At 38.6% G+C, this 15,343-nt stretch overlaps 2 protein-coding genes across 2 annotated transcripts; both read left to right on the forward strand.

The window, feature by feature from the left end:
- The first annotated feature begins 605 nt into the window (after window positions 1-605).
- On the forward strand, window positions 606-1,550 carry LOC102020241 (olfactory receptor 52B4-like). The gene has a single exon (XM_005380461.1). The coding sequence runs from the start codon at window positions 606-608 to the stop codon at window positions 1,548-1,550; it is 945 nt and encodes a 314-aa protein (XP_005380518.1).
- A 9,244-nt stretch (window positions 1,551-10,794) lies between these two features.
- On the forward strand, window positions 10,795-11,739 carry LOC102020558 (olfactory receptor 52B4-like). Its single transcript, XM_005380462.1, has one exon. It carries the CDS (start codon window positions 10,795-10,797, stop codon window positions 11,737-11,739), a length of 945 nt encoding a protein of 314 aa, XP_005380519.1.
- Window positions 11,740-15,343: the final 3,604 nt, after the last annotated feature.

Genomic DNA, 15,343 nt, shown 5'->3' on the forward strand with positions numbered 1-15,343 from the left:
ACATTCTCATTTCTGTCTGCTCTTATGATCCTTTATCCCTTCTGTACAACATCGTCATTACTGAAGAATGATATTGTTCTGTCAGTGTGGTGCATTGTGGGAAGGAACTCAGGCCTGTGTACTCTTTGACCAAAATTTCCAAATACCCACATATTCCCAAGTCCCTGAAAAACACCATTCTACTATCATGATGAGTTTAATTTTTCTAGTTTCCACATACAGAAGAGATAAAACATTATTTCTCTTTCTGTGTCTGCATTATTTGGATATGCATTCATTCTTAAATCATTACAAATGGGAACAGTACAAGTTACACATCCTATTAAGCTTCCATGTCAATATTTTCTTGTATTACTGATGTGTCAATTTAATAATTTAAAATTCATTAGTTATAATCATGTAAATTTTACTTAGGAGATTAAGATTGTATTAAGAAGATAAGCCATATCATTTTATCTTTATATATCACAGTTCCTGGCACATTAGAATGGGACAGAATCATTTTGATAAGAAAAACCCCTGATAACATAAATGAAAACTTTGAGTGTAATCAGAACTCTTCCTTGTAATGAGGAGGTGAGTATTTTTGCTTGTATGTTTCAGATATGAGTCCCTCTAATCACACAGGTGTCAGCCACACCGTCTTCCGCTTGCTGGGCATCCCTGGCCTGGAGGACCAGCACATATGGATTTCCATCCCCGTCCTCATTTCCTACATCATTGCTCTGCTTGGGAACAGCCTGCTCATCTTCATTATCTTCACAAAGCAGAGTCTCCATGGACCCATGTACCTCTTCCTCTGCATGCTGGCTGGAGCAGACATTGTCTTATCCACTTCAACCATTCCTCAGATGTTGGCCATCTTCTGGTTCAATGCTGGGCAGATCTCCCTGGATTACTGCATCACTCAGCTCTTTTTCTTTCACTCCACCTTCATCTCTGAGTCAGGGATCTTGCTGGTGATGGCATTTGATCGCTACCTTGCCATTTGCTACCCTCTGAGGTACACCAGTATTCTTACGCACTCCCTGATTGGAAAAACTGGAGTGACCATCTTACTGAGAAGTTATGGCACAATACTCCCCATCATATTTTTATTGAAAAGACTGACTTTCTGCAAAAGTAATGTCCTCCCAAACACTGGTTGTAAACACATTGTCTTGGCTCGTGTTTCCTGTAATGACATCCGAGTCAACATCTGGTATGGATTTTTTGTTCTAATGTCAACAGTGGTCTTAGATATTGTGCTGATTTTCATTTCGTATGTGCTGATTCTCCGTGCTGTGTTCCGCATCCCATCGCAAGATGCTCGCCATAAAGCTCTGAATACGTGTGGCTCCCATGTCTGTGTCATCATTCTCTTCTATGGTCCTGGCATCTTCACAACCCTCGCCCAGAGATTTGGACACCACATTCCACACCATGTCCACATCCTGCTGTCTGATATCTGCATTCTGGTTCCACCTATGATGAATCCCATCATTTATGGGGTCAAGACGAAGCAGATCCGGCACGAGGTGGTTCGTGTGTTGTGTAGAGGACAGAAATGACAGATGTTGGGAGCTGGTGTTCTTTTTTTCCCAACTATTTTTTCATATATGAGGTGAGCTTTCGTGTCAGTATAAGGCAGCAGATACGTGCAATGTCACGGAGTTGAGGTGTTTATGTGTCTACAACTACTGCATCCTGTATTTGGGTCATGTTTTTTCACATCTGCTCTGGTATTAAATATTATTGCCTTTGGAACTAGTTGACTTCCTTGGCCGTGGAATTCAGATGTATATTAGACCATACCACGAAATCTGTTAGTGAAGGTTACTTGCATAATCTTGGACTAGAGAACTGGATGAGATGATTCTCTGGCAATGTTCTGTCTTGGAAATTAGAGGGCTGTCCTTCCCTAATGTATTATGCTTTGAACAATTTCAGTCTCATTAAATGTAGAAAATTCTCTTCTACAATCATGTTCTGCACATCTTCAGGGTTTTAGTATATCCCATTTACATTATAATTTGTCCCTTGTGAGAGCATGACAGAGCAAAGAAAAATTTACAATAACCCCTGCAACCATATTCATCTGGAAGTACTACTTCTTTGTGTTCTTTGTCTTAGTTCAAAGCAGGCTCCAATCGCTGTCCTCTTTTTCTATCCATCTCTCTGCACTTCGGCTTTCACTCGAACCATCTTACTGAAAGTACACTAAGTAGGGTCTCCATAATCTTCATTTTTTTCTTTTTTTGGGAAGACATGTGCATTTATTCCAACCTGATTGTGATGTACAGATGCCGAACAGAAAGCACCCTTCCCACCACCCAGAAGCCCATCAGCTCAGTGAACTTTCTTGAAGTATAGAAACAAGGATGGGATGCAATGAATGCTTAAATGGTATTTTCTGAAATCACCCGTGCTTTTCATTTAAAAATATATGTTTTTCATTTAAAAAAAACTCATGATCTTCACAGTGCTGAATTAAGAGTGAACATTCAGTCTCATTTAATGTAATGACAGTGTTTTGTTAATTTGATTCTACTTTTTCAAAGTGTTTCGTCCCCCTCCTCCTTGCATTCCTATGATATTCCTATGTTGAATATTCAGACTCCTTTGCTAGGGTCCCCTCATTTCTTTGACCTAAAATTTTTGAGTGCAGTTCTCAAACCCCTACACTTTTCTATCTATAATCAATTTATAGTCTTTTTTATTCTCATGGCTACAGATGTATCAATATACTAAGCTCTTCTACACATATAAATCTAATCTCTAATTTGTTATAGAGTAGTATTTCTAATTTATACTTAACCAATCTACTTGTATGTCTAATAAATATCTTTTGAATTGATATACTCCAAACAAAACTTTTCTTACCATCCTACTCCTTCCTGTGCAGCTTTTCTCTTATCAGTTAAAGATGATTTATTTTTGGTCTTCTTGTCATACGCAGTATCATTCAGGATCTTCTGCCTGGGCTCTTTGCTTTTCTCTGTATAGTTTTGCACATTTCACATTTTGGTTGTTTTAAAAATTTATTTCATTTCATTGTAACAGCTATATTGGGATACAACTTGCACACCTCAGCTTTTGAAGTGAGTAGCACAGGGGGTTTATTATATCATAACATTGTTCAAGCATTAGCACTATCTTATGGGAGAACATTTCTATTACCTGTTCTGCCCCTCCCCCATGCTCTAGTTATTTCAGGCAGACACTATCAAAATGGCAATAGAAATTCCAAAATTGTGGTCACAGTGCCCTAGTAGGCTGCAGTGTAAGGGCCGTAGACTTTCCAAGGATTTAAAAGCCCTACTTGATTTTGCTGTTAACCTTTAGCCTCATTTCCTAGCTGTTGGTTTTTGAGTGCAGTTCTCAAACCCCTATGCTTTTCTATCTGTAAACAATTTTTTGTAAACTCATTCTTTACTAACTTTCTTTGTACTCTGCTCATCCCTTATACTTGCCTGCCATGAGGTTTCCTTCTCAGTGTCTCTGTGTGTACTATGTCCTCTGCTTTGCTACTTCTTTACCAAGATATCTGCATGACTCAGTCCCTTGCTTCTTTCAGGTTTTTGATCAGTTAAATACTCTCAATGATACACTTTCTGAACCTCTGTCTGTGCTAGAGTTGTGCATAGAGGCAGATCTGAGAGATCTGAGAGAACTGGGAGAGAGGAGGGAGGGCTCAGGGGAGAACTGCAAGGATGAAACTCGGAGGGCAGAGCAATAGGCTGGAAGCAAAGGCGGGGATGGTGCTACAGTCTGGAGTCCAAGGAAACTTGAACAAATTTTCCATGTTGAGTCTGGAGGAAAAATTCTTTTTTTCCTTCAGGGACTTCAGTCTTTTTGCCTAGGCCCTCAAGTGATTGGATGACAACCACCTGTATCATAGGTGTCATTTGTTTTATCTAGTCTGTTGATTTAAATGCTATGGCTTGTAAGATTATCCTCATAACCACATCTAGAAGGATGTTTTACCAAACCGGTGGCACTATAGTGTAGTGAAGTTGACACAGACTTAAACTGTGCATGCTCTTATTTGGGTTTCATGCCTGGTGACAGCTCACCACTGGCCTCTTACCTCTCTTTTACATAGTTTTCTCTGTAATGTACAAGGGTGTTGCTGCTGGTGCTTTTGGTGTGGCGCTAATAGTAACTCTTTTTGTACAGGTGGCTGTATGTCAGCTTGTCTTATTTATACGTTTTAGAGTTGATTTATTTGTTTATTTGTTTATTTAGAGATTAGCCCCAAAGCTAACTTTATGCTAGGCAAGCACTATACTTCTAAACTATACCTTCAGGCTTTTCATTGTAGTTTTTATTTTAATTTTTAATTTTTTGTTTTTTGAGATAGTGTGTCTCTATGCAGTTCGAGCTTGCCTTGAGCTCACTTTATAGCCCAGGCTGGTCTCAAATTTTCAAGGATCCTCCTGCCTCAGCCTCCCAAGTGCTGGGATTACAGGCATGTACCACCATGCCTAGCTTCATTTCAATTTTGAAACAGAACCTTACCAAGTTGCCCAGGCGCATCTCCAACTTGCTATCCTCCTGCCTCCTTCTCTAGAGCAGTGAGGATTGCAGAAGTTTTTCTTCATTCTCTGCTGCTCATTGCCACATCACTTGAAGTACATCTAAGTGTGATGAGGAAAAACACTTTTTCATGATATCGCTACTGCTTTGGCTGAAGTACCTACAGTAGTTCTTGGCACATTTTAGGATCTCCCTTAGTGTTTGTTACATAAATGAAGGACTGAATGGGAAAATAAATGAGAAGATGAATAATGAGTACCATGATAGTTGTGGTGGAAACTCAAAGATGGTTTGCATCCTGGTGCTTCAGATTTCTATGCTGTCTAACACTAATCTTCTATTATTGTGACCCCTTTCATTTTCACATTTTTTCTTTTTTTGTTTAAAAATAAGTCCATTAGCTACTATTTTTTATTCCCCTTGTTTTAGCATTTAAACTTAATATTTCAATTACATCTTTTTGTTTAGAATATAAATTGACACAAAGATCCTATAAATCATTCCCATGAAACAAAGTAATTAATATTTGGAAATTATTTTGTTTTTTCATCTTTGCATACTGGTGTTTTATATGTTGGGAGTGGCTGGAGCTGGAAATTGGTTCTATGTGTGGAGATAAGATGAGACCACAGTGCATAAAGCAGTCAAGGTACCTCAGTCTTGAGAAAAGCATCCTGCCTGGACAATTTCAGCCATTAGTTGCTAGGCCACCTTGTGTGTCATGATACTAACTTTGCAAAGGTGTAAAAAATGCCCCTGCTGTTGGTGTTCAGGTCCTCTTACCCATCCAGTGAAGAGGCCTCCTTCTGACCCTGCTCTTGTGTCTTGGCTGTCCTTTCCTCATTCCACTGTCATTCCTCCCTGGGGTTCACTGAGAGACCAATGAGTCTTTACAAATATATGGTATTTATATTTTACACTTTTATTTAATGTTTCATAGTAAGACTTCTCTTTGGCATGTTAAATACTTCTGATGTACATTAAGCCTTGTTTAATGCCAAATGAGGTGTTTTCATGGGAACTATGTATTCCAAAATATAAATGTTCTATTTTTTACCCCACTGATAAATTCTTATTGAATTTTTTGAAATTGTTGCCATATCAATAAAACATAAATATTCATAAAATTTCACCTGAGTTTTATTATTTTTTTCCAAATGGTTGAGTTTCTTACAATTAAACATTCTTATACTTGTTTACTCTTGGCCAAGTTGAATATGTGCACAGCATTAAGAAACTGCATGTCACTAATTCTAGAATTGCTGGTTTTTAAATGATAGTGAAAATAATTAGATGAAAGTTTGTTAAGATACCTGTGCAAATTAAGTTAAAATTTAAATCATTAATTTTTTTTTGTCATTTTGAGACAGGTTCTCACTATGCAGTTTAGGCTGGCCTTGAGCTCATTTTGAAGCCCAGGCTGGTCTTGGAGTTACAATGATCCTCCCACCTCAGCCTCCCCAGTGGTGAGATTACAGGTGTGCGCCACCATGCCTGGCTGTTAATTTTTTATGCAACAAAGATTCTTTCTCAGTTTTAATTTCTGTAACAGTGCTGATCTTCCTTTAGCTTAGATTATGTGATCTAAGTGTGTAAGACAATGCTTAGCTGTCAAAAATATATCAACCATTGCAGAATACTGTGTAGGGTGGGAGACTGGAGATTAATGCTGTTCTCACAGCCCGGTTAATTTCAGACTCTCGGTGTGATCAATGTGTAGTTCAACACATGCAGGTGATCTTTACTGTGTTGCAGTGAGGGAAAAAACACATTAGAAGACCAGTGGATGTCTCAGGAGAAAACAAGACAGTGCTATTATGAGATTGAGGAGATGTCTTCCCATTGCTTGGAAGGAAGTAATGTGACCTGATTCTTTTCTGCAGACAGAAGAATTAGAGGTACTAAGAGGCACAATGGAATGCATGAAACAATACGAGTGAGATAACCCAGCATTTGAGACAGAACTTTAAGATATCCATCCCTTCACTAGAGGGACTAAACATTTATGTCCTGTTTGTCAAAGCCATTCAGAACAAATTTATGTCACTCTCAAACCCTAGGCTCACAGTATTCAGGCAGCCCCTCAACCTTTTCTATATCCTGTTTGTAAAATACTACTTTAAACATATTTACTGCTTAAAATATGCTTGCTGAATGACTGGGCAATGGGTAATTATGAAATGAATGAGTGTGCTCTATCAAATGAATGATAATTGTCCACTGCTAGAAAAATCTTGAAAGTGTCAGGTACTCCTCCCTCCTGAAAATAAAGGCATCTATTTTCTAATTTCAGTCCCTTCTAAATGGAGTTTCCTTCTGTGTGAGAACCAGGAGTGCTTCACCTCAGCTACACAGGCACTGTGGATATTACCAAGTAGAGGTCTCTTTGTCCCTTTATCAAGTGGGCGGGCCGGGTGTTAAAGGCAGAGATTTGGCATCTCATGTTCATGACATTTGTCAAGTGATTCATGTTCTCTGAGTCTCACTGTCCTTATGAGTGAAGTGCAGATAATATCCAGACCCTAGAGTAAATAATCAATGTCTCAATAAAAGTGTATAAATTACATTGTGTATAAAGCAACATGTAATGAATGCTAGCTGTACTGTGACTGGGATACACTCAGATCCATTTCATTTCTGGAAAATACGGGTCTTTTATAATCTAGTTTTTCTCTTAGTGTCCCAGCAAACCTTTATAGACAATCCTCCTAAACCAGAGGAAGCATTCTAAACTACAGTCTCAACACATGGATGGCTGCTGCTGTGGAGAGAATGAGATCTAGGGTGATGTTGTATTTACCACCGTGGGAATCAGGTCAAACCTGCCTATGTAAGCACTTTCCCTTCCCTCTCCAGAACTCCCTGTCTAGGCCCCAGTCCCAGGGCTTATACATTTTTCAAGAATAAAGATCTTTAAATGCTGCTTTTGTTTTTTTATTCTTCACTGAATGAGAAATTACTCAATTTTAACAATCATGTTACTAACTTTCCACATCTGATTTCTTCAAAGTATTTATAGCCATTGGGTTTCATGAGAAGCATATGTAAAAATATATTTCACCTTGTTTGGTTAGAAATGTAGGCTTTAATTAGACTCAATGAGGTAAGAGGAAATATTGTATGTACTTTGCACGTGTTTTCCTACTTGCATGCTCAAGGAAAATGTAAACTGTGGTATATCGGAAAGTTCTTGGTGACTTCACTAAGAATATTATGGGAAAATGTGAATAAACTCTAAATGATGGTGCTGCTGTGTTCCCTCCTGAGTTCAGGTGTGGCCAACCTGAGGGTGTCCAGGAGAGCAGCCTTCAGGAGGTGATTACCCTATAGGGGCTGCTCTTTCCTTAAAGGGGTGAAGACCTCAGAAAAGAGGCTTCACTGAGCCCTTGGTTTGGTGTTCTGCCTTCTGTCACTTGAGGACATAAGAAGAAAGTCTACGCCACACAACAGATGCCAGTGTCTTGCTCTTGGCCTTCTCAGCCTGAAGAACTGTGAGAATTTAATGTTTGTTGTTTATCAATGACCCATTATCAAGTGTTCACGACAGCATCGCAGTTGGACTGAAACACCCACCTGTGTGGATAAGAGTGGAAATCTGTCCAGGTGTGAGCACCTGAAAGCAAAAAGATATTAGACCCACTGTCTTCTACTCCCTAAGCATGCCCAGCCTAGAGGAGCAGCCATGTGGACTTCTGTCTCTGTCTTCATTTCCTATATCGTCATTCTGCTTGTGAACATGCTGCCTCTGTTCACCGTCCTTATGAAGCACAATCTCCATGTCCCTCTTCCTCTCTGTGTTGCCAACAGCAGATGTTGTCTTCTGCATGTCCACAGTGCCTCAGGCTTTGCCAGCATCTGGTTCCATGAGCTCTCCCTGCACTCCTGAGTCACTCAGCTCTTGTCCTGCATCCCTCCTTCATCTCTGAGTCCAGGGTCTTGCTGGCAGTGCTATTTGTTGAATTTATGTATCCTAGATACAAGGCTTTTGTGAGATATGTGGTTTGCACATACACTTCCCAGGAGTGTAGCTTGTGATTTAATTCTCATAATGTTGCATTTCACAGTGCAACCATTTTAAATTTTTTTGAATTCTTACTATCAGTTTTTGTGTTTATGGATAATGTGTTGGTGTCAGGTGAATTTTTTTTCTTGAGATCCTGAGAGTGTTATTCTATTTTTCTCAATTTATAAAGTTATGATTTATTATTATTATTATTACTGTTATTTTTCTTTTTGAGACAGGGTTTCAGTATGGAGTTCAGGTTGGCCTTGAACTCACTTTGTAGCCCAGGCTGGCCTTGAACTCAAAGCAATCTTCCTGCTTCCCCCTCCCAAGTGTTAGAATAACAGATGTGCACCGCCACACCTAGCATCTCACAAAATTAATGAAAAATACTAATTAAAACAGGCAAAGTCTCAAAAAAAGCATGAGAAACTCACAGAAACAGCAGCCTAAAAGGAAATGATTAATAAACATATAATCATATCCCTATTGGTACTCTAGAATAGAAGGCCAGGTAAAAACTATGGAAACATAAATACACTGTGAATGTTACTAATATTATATTGGCAATGGTTCATTAAATACAACATAACAAACTTACCATATCATATTTCTATAAAGTGTTAAAAAGAACCACAGAGTTTATGGTATCTGTGTATTATGTAACTCAGCTTTATAATACTGATTTAAAAATACAGTAATTATAAAAATAGCATTGATTTCCAAATTCTATTTGTTGATTATGAGATTAATATTTGCTAATTTCCATGCAAAATGAAAATGAAAATTTTCACGAAGCCATGAAGACTTGGTGTGTATTGAAAAGAATCATGTACATACATGATCCAGGGAAGGAGCTGTGGGGGAGGGGAGGTGTGGGCAAGATTGGAGAAGTGTGACGACTTCCTCCTGTGCATTAGGTGTGCGATCCCTGGTGTACTGGTGCACTCTGCTGTCATTAGGCAAAGGCATAAAATGTCTGGTCCCTGCTGCTGATTGCCCAGTCCTCCTGTGACTCATCCCATCCTAGCCCATGAACTCTCCTGTTGAGAAAGGTAAGTGAGGCTGTTACTAGTGTGGAATGAAATTTCTAGAGGAAGATAGGAGTTGTGGGAGGCAGGAGTTGTAGGGCATAACTTAGATGATAGAAAACACTCAGACCATTGCCTGGAACTAAGTGGGTAGAATGGGAGTGCCCAGAGCAGTAGTGTGCTGGAGCCACCTCACATAACTTCCTGAGGATCAGTTGTGCATATTTCTTCCAACTCTACAAGGAACCTTAGGCTGATAATTTGGAGGTGGTGAAGACCAGAATATTTTTACCTAAGCAATTGATAAACATTATTAAATTCTCCTCCCCTCCACTTCACTAATAGCTCTACTTCTCCTCCTCCTCTTCCTTATTCTCCCTCTTCTTTTCCTCTGCTCTCTCCCTCCTTCCTTCCCTCTTCTTTTTCTGTCCCTTTATCTCTCTCTCATATTAATACATCACTGGTCCAAAGTCAAAAACATAGACTGCCTCAGAAGAATATGCAGCATATGAGGGAAAAATGGAGACATGTAGGACATGAAGACCCTGTTTAGTTCTCACTGTTGTAGGGAGCCCTGAGGCCTCCTGGGAAGGCTCCACGTTGACACCAGATTCTGATGGTTATAAGCATTTGACATATTGCAATGTGCTCATTTGTGTGTGTTTTCATGATTCTTTACTCCTCCTTTGCATCGTCTGTCATTATTGAATAATGACACTTTACTGTTAGTGTGGTGGATTTTGGGAATGAACACAGGCCTGTGTACTCTTTGACCAAAATTTCTGTGTGCCTCATATCCCCCAACCCCTGAAAACCACCGTTCCACTGTCCATGTATATGGGTGTAAGTTTTCTAGACTCTACATGCAAAAGAGATAAAGCACTATTTATTTTTCTGTCTTCCTTATTTGGTTATATATTCATTCTTATATCATTACAAACAGAACAGTACAAGTTACTATTTCTATTGAGGTTCCATTTCAAAATTTTCTTGTATATGTTAGCTTAATCATTTGAAATTTTGTATTTATAATAATGTAAATTTACTTAGGAGAGTAAGATCTTATTCAGAAAATAAACCATATCATTTTATCTTTATATACCATAGTTTCTGGTATACTTAGAATGGGATAGAATCATTTAGATATGAAAATCCCCTGATAGCAAAAATGAAAATCTTTGAGTATAATCAGAACTCTTCCTTATGACGAGGAGGTGAGGATTTCTGCTGTGTGTTTCAGATATGAGTACTTCTAACTACACAGGTGTCAGCCACACCGTCTTCCGCTTGCTGGGCATCCCTGGCCTGGAGGACCAGCACATCTGGATTTCCATCCCCTTCCTCATTTCCTACATCATTGCTCTGCTTGGGAACAGCCTGCTCATCTTCATTATCTTCACAAAGCAGAGTCTCCATGGACCCATGTACCTCTTCCTCTGCATGCTGGCAGGAGCAGACATTGTCTTATCCACTTCAACCATTCCTCAGATGTTGGCCATCTTCTGGTTCAATGCTGGGCAGATCTCCCTGGATCGCTGCATCACTCAGCTCTTCTTCATCCATTCCACCTTCATCTCTGAGTCAGGGATCCTGCTGGTGATGGCATTTGATCGCTATATTGCCATCTGCTACCCTCTGAGGTACACCAGTATTCTTACACACTCCCTGATTGGAAAGATTGGAGTGACCATCTTTCTGAGAAGTTATGGCACAATAGTCCCCATCATATTTTTATTGAAAAGACTGACTTTCTGCAAAAGTAATGTCCTCCCAAACACCGGTTGTAAGCACATTGTCTTGGCTCGTGTTTCCTGTGATGACATCCGAGTCAACATCTGGTATGGATTTTTTGTCCTAATGTCAACAGTGGTCTTAGATATTGTGCTGATTTTCATTTCGTATGTGCTGATTCTCCACGCTGTGTTCCGCATCCCATTGCAAGATGCTCGCCATAAAGCTCTGAATACGTGTGGCTCCCATGTCTGTGTCATCATTCTCTTTTATGGTCCTATGATGTTCACAACCCTTGCTCAACGATTCGCACACCACATTGCACCCCATATCCACATCTTGCTGGCCAATGTGTCTATTCTGATTGCACCTATGGTGAATCCCATCATTTATGGAGTCAAGACCAAACAGATCCGGTACGAGGTGGTTCATGTGTTGTGTAGAGGACAGAAATGACAGATGTTGGAATATGCTGTTCTTTTTTCTCAACTGTTTTTTCTTTTTATGAACTTTAGCATTGATATATGGCAGCAGATGAGGTTCAGTTCAGATGTTAATATCCTGAAGAAATTGTATCATGAGATTTTGGTGAATATTTCTTCCAAAGCCTCCAATCTGTCATTAAGCACATTGCTTTTAAGAGCCAGTTCTTTTTCTTGCCCATGGAATTCTGAAGTATGTTAGACCAACTTTCTGTCTGTTACTTCTATAATCTTGTAGTAGAGCATTAAGTGAGATGAATGTAAGACAGTGTCCTGTCCTCTTATTTGCAAAGCTGTCCTTTTCTGTTGTGTTTTATGCTGTAAAACAATGGGAACATCACAAATGATCAAACATTCTTCCCTATGTGTTCCTAATGTTCAAGGTTTTGCTCTTTACAGTTCACTCCCTTCTTGTTTATGTCACTATTTTTCCAATGTAAAAGCATAAGAAAGAAAACAAAAATTTAAAAGCACTCTTTGATTCCATATTCACCTACAGCTATCTTTCCTTTTTGTTTTTGCAAGAAATTCCTAAATGTTTTGTCTTTTTTCTGAAATGAATCTCTGTTCTCACTTGTTCTCTATTCCCCTGCAGTTTAGCTTTTGCCACTGTCAATGTACTGATTGCATTTGGAAGGGTCACAATAATTTTATTCCTCCGTATTTTTGGGATTGTGTCTTGAGTATGATGTATAGAAGCTGAACCAAAAGCCTCCCACCTGTGTAGTACAACAAGAACATTACCTTTCTTGAGCTGTGAAACAAGGTCAAGGCGGAATGACTGTTTAAGTAGTATTTTCTTAAATGTCTTATGTTTTTCATCTAAAATATATTTATTCATTTAAATTGAACAATGATCTTCACACTGCTGAATTAAAGAGACAAGATTTATCCTCACTTTATTCAATATACTGCAATATCATTATGCTGTTATATTCAACTATCCTTCCTCCTTTGAAACTATGTTCTCATCCATCCTCCTTTGATGATCTACCCCTCAGACTCCTCCAGTGGGTTTCTCCACCTGGAGCACAGACTAATAGGTGGAAATTCAGGCATGGGACGATGGTATGGTCAAGGCTGGAAACACAGGCAGATTTTCTCTGTTGAGTCTGGAGGGAGAATTCTTTCCTCCTGCTGAGACTTCAGTCTTTCATGTTAAAGTTCTCTATTGATTGGATGGTCTCCACACATATTGTTGATGGTTATCTGTTTTACTTAGTCTACTGATTTAAATGTTAATAACTTCTAAAATTACCTGCACAGTACTACTAGACAGGTGTTTCACCAAACATGGGAACCACTGTGTAGTCAAATTAACACAAAAATTAACTACTGTAGCTTTCTATTTTGATCATTCTCTTGGGACAGCTCAGCACTGGTTTCTTAGCTTTTCTATACAGTACTTTTCTCTACCACATACAGTGCTGCTGCTGCTGTTGTGGGTGGTGGTGGTGGTGTGACAGCAAACCATCTTATAAAGATGACCACATGCCAGCTTTACTTACTTATATTTGTATTTGCATTTATGTTTATGCTTTGTTGTTTTTTGGTCTTGGTGATTGACCTCAATGCCAGTTCATTTGGAACAAGCACTCTAATCCCGAGACACATGTCCAGACCTTTAGTTTTGAGACAGCATCTCACTAAGGTGTTCCAGGGTAACCTCACACTTGCATTTCTCCTCTTTCAGCTGCTTGAATAGCTGAGATTACAGGTGTGTGCCACCATATTCAGCTGCTTATTTATTTCTACAGTCTTTCATATAAATGGAAATTTAATGAGGAAAAGCACTTTTTTGTGATAGCTTCATTGCTTTTTCTGAAGTCCTACAGCAATTATTGGCATATTGTAAGATTTCCTTTAATACTTGTTAAACAAAGGAAGCAAAGTGTGAGAGGATAAATGAGAAGATGAATGAGTGCATCATATGGTAGTGTTTGAGGTGGAAATCCTTGAGAAGGTAGGTATTATCATGGCCAGGATTGCTGTGCGGTCAAATCACTAATCTATTATTGATCTCAGTGTAGTTTTTCCACATCAGTTTTCTCATTTAAAATAAGCCCACTAGTTACCATTTTATTCCGTTTGTTTCAAATTTAAATTTGTTTCAGCATTTAAATTTAACATTTCAACCTCTTTTTGTTTAAAAATACTTTATAATTGACATGTAGTTCCTAAAAATCATTCTCATAAACCAAAATAATTAATATTTAGAAAATATTTTGTTCTTTATCTTCACTTACTGGTATATTATATAATGACCCTAATGATTTATATTTTTTACCTACTTTTTTACATAGGTAGACTCCTCTTTATATGTGAAGTACAGTACTTCATATGTACATTAATCCTTGTTTAATATTGCATGATATATATTCAGATGAGCAATAAATTCCAGAAATACAAATTTATTTAGTCCATCAGTAAACTATTAAATATTTTTCATATACTTGCTAGCATCAATATAATTGTTATAAACATAATTATCCATAAAGTTTTTTTAATTTTTAATTTTAAAAATTTATTTAAAAGAGTAAAAGAAGGATAACAGTAATAGGGGGATTTACTGAACTACAAACAAAGTGGTAGGACATTATCAATGGTTATTATTTTACCTATTTGTATCTTCAAGATAGTTTCTCAGGAAAACAGACAAATAATAGTGAGTTACAGACAAAAATGGTAGGAAATTATCAATGGTTGTTGTACTGTACTTTGGTTTTTTCAAAGTGGTTTCTAGGGTAAACAAATAGAGCTATACATGAGTGATCAAATAAATAATCATTGACTATTCTCAATGGTTGTTGTTGAAAACATATAGTAATAAACATACATCCACTTACAAAATAGCACAGGAACAATAGAAACATTACAGAGTTATGGACAGATTGGTAGGAAATCATCAATGGCTGCTGCAATACGTGTTGATATCTTCAAAGTGGTTTCTCAGGAAAACAAAGATATGCAAGAAAGATCTAACAAGTAGTTACAGCCTAATGGTTGTAAAAAATAGCAGATTTTCTCCTCATCAGTGACTCCTTTCACTGAGGTGTGACGGATGGAAGGAAGGCCAGGACTGAAAAGAAGGACTGAGAGACTAGCACCAGTATCCAGCAATAGGCTGTTTACTTTTTCCTCTGTAGTCATGATTACATGGGGCTTTTCCTTGAAGATAATGGTCTGGCTAGAGGGAGAAGGCAGAGTATGCCCTGGGCCCCCTTCATTCCTGTTGGACCAGCTGATAGGAGGGGTCTGAGCTTTGGGGCCTTCGCTTCAGAGGGCAAACCAACCTCTAGTGGTCACTTTTACAGTCAGGGCATGGCCCAGGGGCCTGCTTAGGGCAGTCCCTTTTGAGGTGGCCTGGCTTTTGACAGTGGTAGCAGATGAATGTAGTTGATGAGTTCTTCTTGGGTCCCTGAGAATTGGACTTAGGGTCTATTTCTCTTAATGCTGCAACAAAGACAGCTGTTTTTTTCTCGGTCTCTTTGTTTTTTCTCCTTGGCCTCCTCCTCATGGCTATAAAATACTGAGGAGGCAATTCTTACTAACATCTCAAGTGAGATATCTTGGGCAAA

This window comes from Chinchilla lanigera, unplaced genomic scaffold (assembly GCF_000276665.1).
Source record: "Chinchilla lanigera isolate Chin_1 unplaced genomic scaffold, ChiLan1.0 scaffold00013, whole genome shotgun sequence".
In the NCBI taxonomy this organism is placed as follows: Eukaryota; Metazoa; Chordata; class Mammalia; order Rodentia; family Chinchillidae; genus Chinchilla; species Chinchilla lanigera.

Bases quoted from the DNA above. Each gene is read 5' to 3' on its own strand.
- LOC102020241 (XM_005380461.1), top strand. From the start codon at position 606: ATGAGTCCCTCTAATCACACAGGTGTCAGCCACACCGTCTTCCGCTTG.
- LOC102020558 (XM_005380462.1), top strand. From the start codon at position 10,795: ATGAGTACTTCTAACTACACAGGTGTCAGCCACACCGTCTTCCGCTTG.